The 3,167-nt window shown below is 48.0% G+C and overlaps 1 protein-coding gene across 1 annotated transcript; it reads left to right on the forward strand.

The window, feature by feature from the left end:
- The first annotated feature begins 442 nt into the window (after positions 1-442).
- Positions 443-727, forward strand: KCNE3 (potassium voltage-gated channel subfamily E regulatory subunit 3). The gene has a single exon (XM_077451023.1). It carries the CDS (start codon positions 443-445, stop codon positions 725-727), a length of 285 nt encoding a protein of 94 aa, XP_077307149.1.
- Positions 728-3,167: the final 2,440 nt, after the last annotated feature.

Below are 3,167 nucleotides of genomic sequence, written 5' to 3' on the forward strand. Positions count from 1 at the left end.
TGCCGTCTCAACAGATATAGTCTCTCTGAGCAACTGGATGTAGGAAGCAGTGGATCTTTTATCTCCTGGCTGTGCCCAAAAGTCCTGAGGATTTTGGGAGCCCACTGGAACTAAAGGGGTTTACACCAACTTCTGGGCAAGTTGGGTAAAGAGGAACAGGTGCTCCCATTAAAAGACCCCCCCCCCTCCCCATGTACTCTTTCAGGACAAGATTTGCCAAAAAATCTTTGTCCCGGTGACAGTGGTCAGAACAAAAACAAGGACACACTCACTTCTTGTAGGGAGATTAGCCGAGCCATGATTTGCTCCAGGAGATACACTTGCCTACCTGTCATTGGTATGTCAGTAAGACATTTACTAACGTACTTACTTTATCTCCAGGTTCTGCTCTGTTGGACACATTGAATTGCAACCGCTCTCCATCCATTTAATCCTTGTTGACATGGAGAAGAACTTTACCATGGAAAAGCTTCTGGAAAACCTTCACACCGTGCTTCAGGCCATCAACAAGACACTGAACAATGCGCCGTGCCAGTCAGACACGCAACACAACATCACCAAACCCAACAAGGACGACAACGCCTATATCTTCATCATCTTCGTCATGTTCCTCTTCGCTGTGACTGTAGGCAGTCTGATACTCGGGTATACACGATCTAAGAATGTGGACAAACGCAGTGACCCCTACCATGTCTACATTAAAAACAGTCCAGTTTCAGTTATATGAAGGTAGCTGGAAGGTTCGCAGAACCTCTTAGGAGTTCCAATGAGGTCCTCATTCATGGTGCTTGGGTTGCTGGCACAAGGCCATCGTGAGGATCAAAGGCGCGGACTGTCCTATGTCCTATGGGGGGTCATACGTGATTACTTGCAACTCTGCAATTGATTTTAGCGCCCATTCACGAATGGGATGAACTGTAAGGTGCACACAAGAGCTACAAAATTTAGTAGCACTGGTCTTGGGAAATTTTTTAGGACGATGGAAAATTTATGTTTTTTTTTTTTGTATAAATTATATAAAATAGGTTTGAGAAGGAGATCAGTCAGAAGAGTCGGGAGCTTGCTCTTACTGGTGGCAAGAACAATGTTCAATGAAATGAAGGGAACTGGAAGGTTTGCAGAACCTCCCGGAAGTTCCCATGATGATCCCATTCATGGTGCTTGGGCTGCTTGCACAAGGCTACCATGAAGATCAAAGGCACACCCTATTCACACCACATTATGTGATCCCTTCAACTGATTTTAGCCTTCATGCACCAAATTGGATGAACGGTAAGATGTGCACAGAAGGCACGAAATTCAGTAGCACCCACCCTGGCGACTTTACAGGACACTGGAAAACTGATTTTATTTATTGCGTATAAATTGAAGTAAAATAGCTTTTAGAAGGACAAAACGTATCAGTCGTATGAGCCGGGAGCTTGTTCTTACTGGTGGCAAGAACAAATTTAAATTATACGAAGGGAACTGAACCTACTATACTAAGCCCCTGTACACACAATCGGACATTCTGCCAACCAAATCCTTCGGATTTTGTCCATCGGATTTTGCCCGTCGGATCTTGTCCAAAACTGTTGCATAAACACGGTCGGACTAAGTTGTCGAAAAATCCGATCATTCAGAACGTGATGACGTAATTTCGTTACGATGGGACTACATTCAGGCTAGTAGCCAATAGCTTTGATGTAGAAATTTGATCTGAGCATGCGTGGCACTTGGTCCGATCAAAATTCTCTACACATGATCGGAGTATGTCCGACCAGCCCAGTTGGCCGGGAAATATTTCCAACATGTTCGAAAATTGGGTCCGACGGATATTCCGATGGAATCAGTCCGATGCAGACCACACACAGTCGGATTATCCGACGACACAGTCCGATAGGACACATTCCGACGGATTCTCCGACCGTGTGTACAGGGGCTAAGAGTTCCAATGAGGTCATCAATCATGGTGCTTGGCATGCTTGCATAAGGCAGCCGTGAGGATCAAAGGCCTCGGCCTGGTCTATGGCTTATGGTGTTCAAACATTATGTGATTCCTTGCAAATCTGCAACTGTTTTTCGCATCTGTGGTCAGATGAGACCAAAATTTAGCTCTTTAGCATCAACTCAACTCAGTGTTTGGAGGAGGAGGAATGCTGCTTATGACCCCAAGAACACCATTCCCACCGTCAAACATGGAGGTGAAAACATTATGCTTTGGGGGTGATTTTCTGCAAAAGGGGACAGGACAACTTCACTGCATGAAAGGGACGCTACAAAATTCAGATAGCATCGGTCCTGGAAATTTTGTAGGATTGTTTTTGTTTTGTTTTCATAAAAGAAGAAAATTAGTTTTGATAAAAAGAAAATGGATCAGTTGCACGAGCCGGTTTGCTCTTATTGGTGGTGTTGACTCTGTGCCCATTACCAGTCCCCTTTATGCCGCGTACACACGATCAGACTATCCGGTGGACTTAGTCTGGCGGACAAACCGCCGTAAAGTCCGCCGGACTGTCCGAACGAGCGGACCTGCCCACACACGTGACTTTTCCGGCGGACAAAGTCCGGCGGATTATCTGCCGTACTTTTGAAATGAACGGACTTGCCCACACACACGGAGGAAAGTCCGTTAATTTTGAGCGCGGCTCCAGGTAGCCGGGACCAGCGAAGGAAGCGTCCCTGGCCCCATCACCTGGTATGGAGTTAAAGGGGAAGCCCTACGCCGAAGAAACGGCATAGGGGTCCCCCCTAGGTCCATATCAGACCCTTATCCGAGCATGCAACCCGGCCAGTCAGGAAAGGGGGTGGGGACGAGCGAGCGCCCCCCCCCCCCCGAGCCATACCAGGATGCGTGCCCTCAACATGGGGGGGTGCTTTGGGGAAGGGGGGGCGCGCCTTTTTTTGGCGTAGGGCTTCCCCTTTAACTCCATACCAGGTGACGGGGCCAGCGACGTCTCCTTCACTGGTCCCGGCTACCTGGAGCCGGCGCTCAAAATGAGCGGACTTTTCTCCATGTGGGAAAAGTACGTTCATTTCAAAAGTACGGCAGACTAGCACACACACGGCCGTATTGTCCGCTGGACTGCGAGTCCGGCGGACATATTTTGGTGCAAAACTACTTTCTTAGTCCGCCGGACTTTTGGGTAAAAAAAGTCCACCGGAGCCCACACACGGGGGGATTTTCC

This window comes from Lithobates pipiens, unplaced genomic scaffold, assembly GCF_037356315.1.
Source record: "Lithobates pipiens isolate NorthernLeopardFrog02 unplaced genomic scaffold, aLitPip1_a1.2 Scaffold_23, whole genome shotgun sequence".
Classification (NCBI taxonomy): Eukaryota; Metazoa; Chordata; class Amphibia; order Anura; family Ranidae; genus Lithobates; species Lithobates pipiens.

Bases quoted from the DNA above. Each gene is read 5' to 3' on its own strand.
- KCNE3 (XM_077451023.1), top strand. From the start codon at position 443: ATGGAGAAGAACTTTACCATGGAAAAGCTTCTGGAAAACCTTCACACC.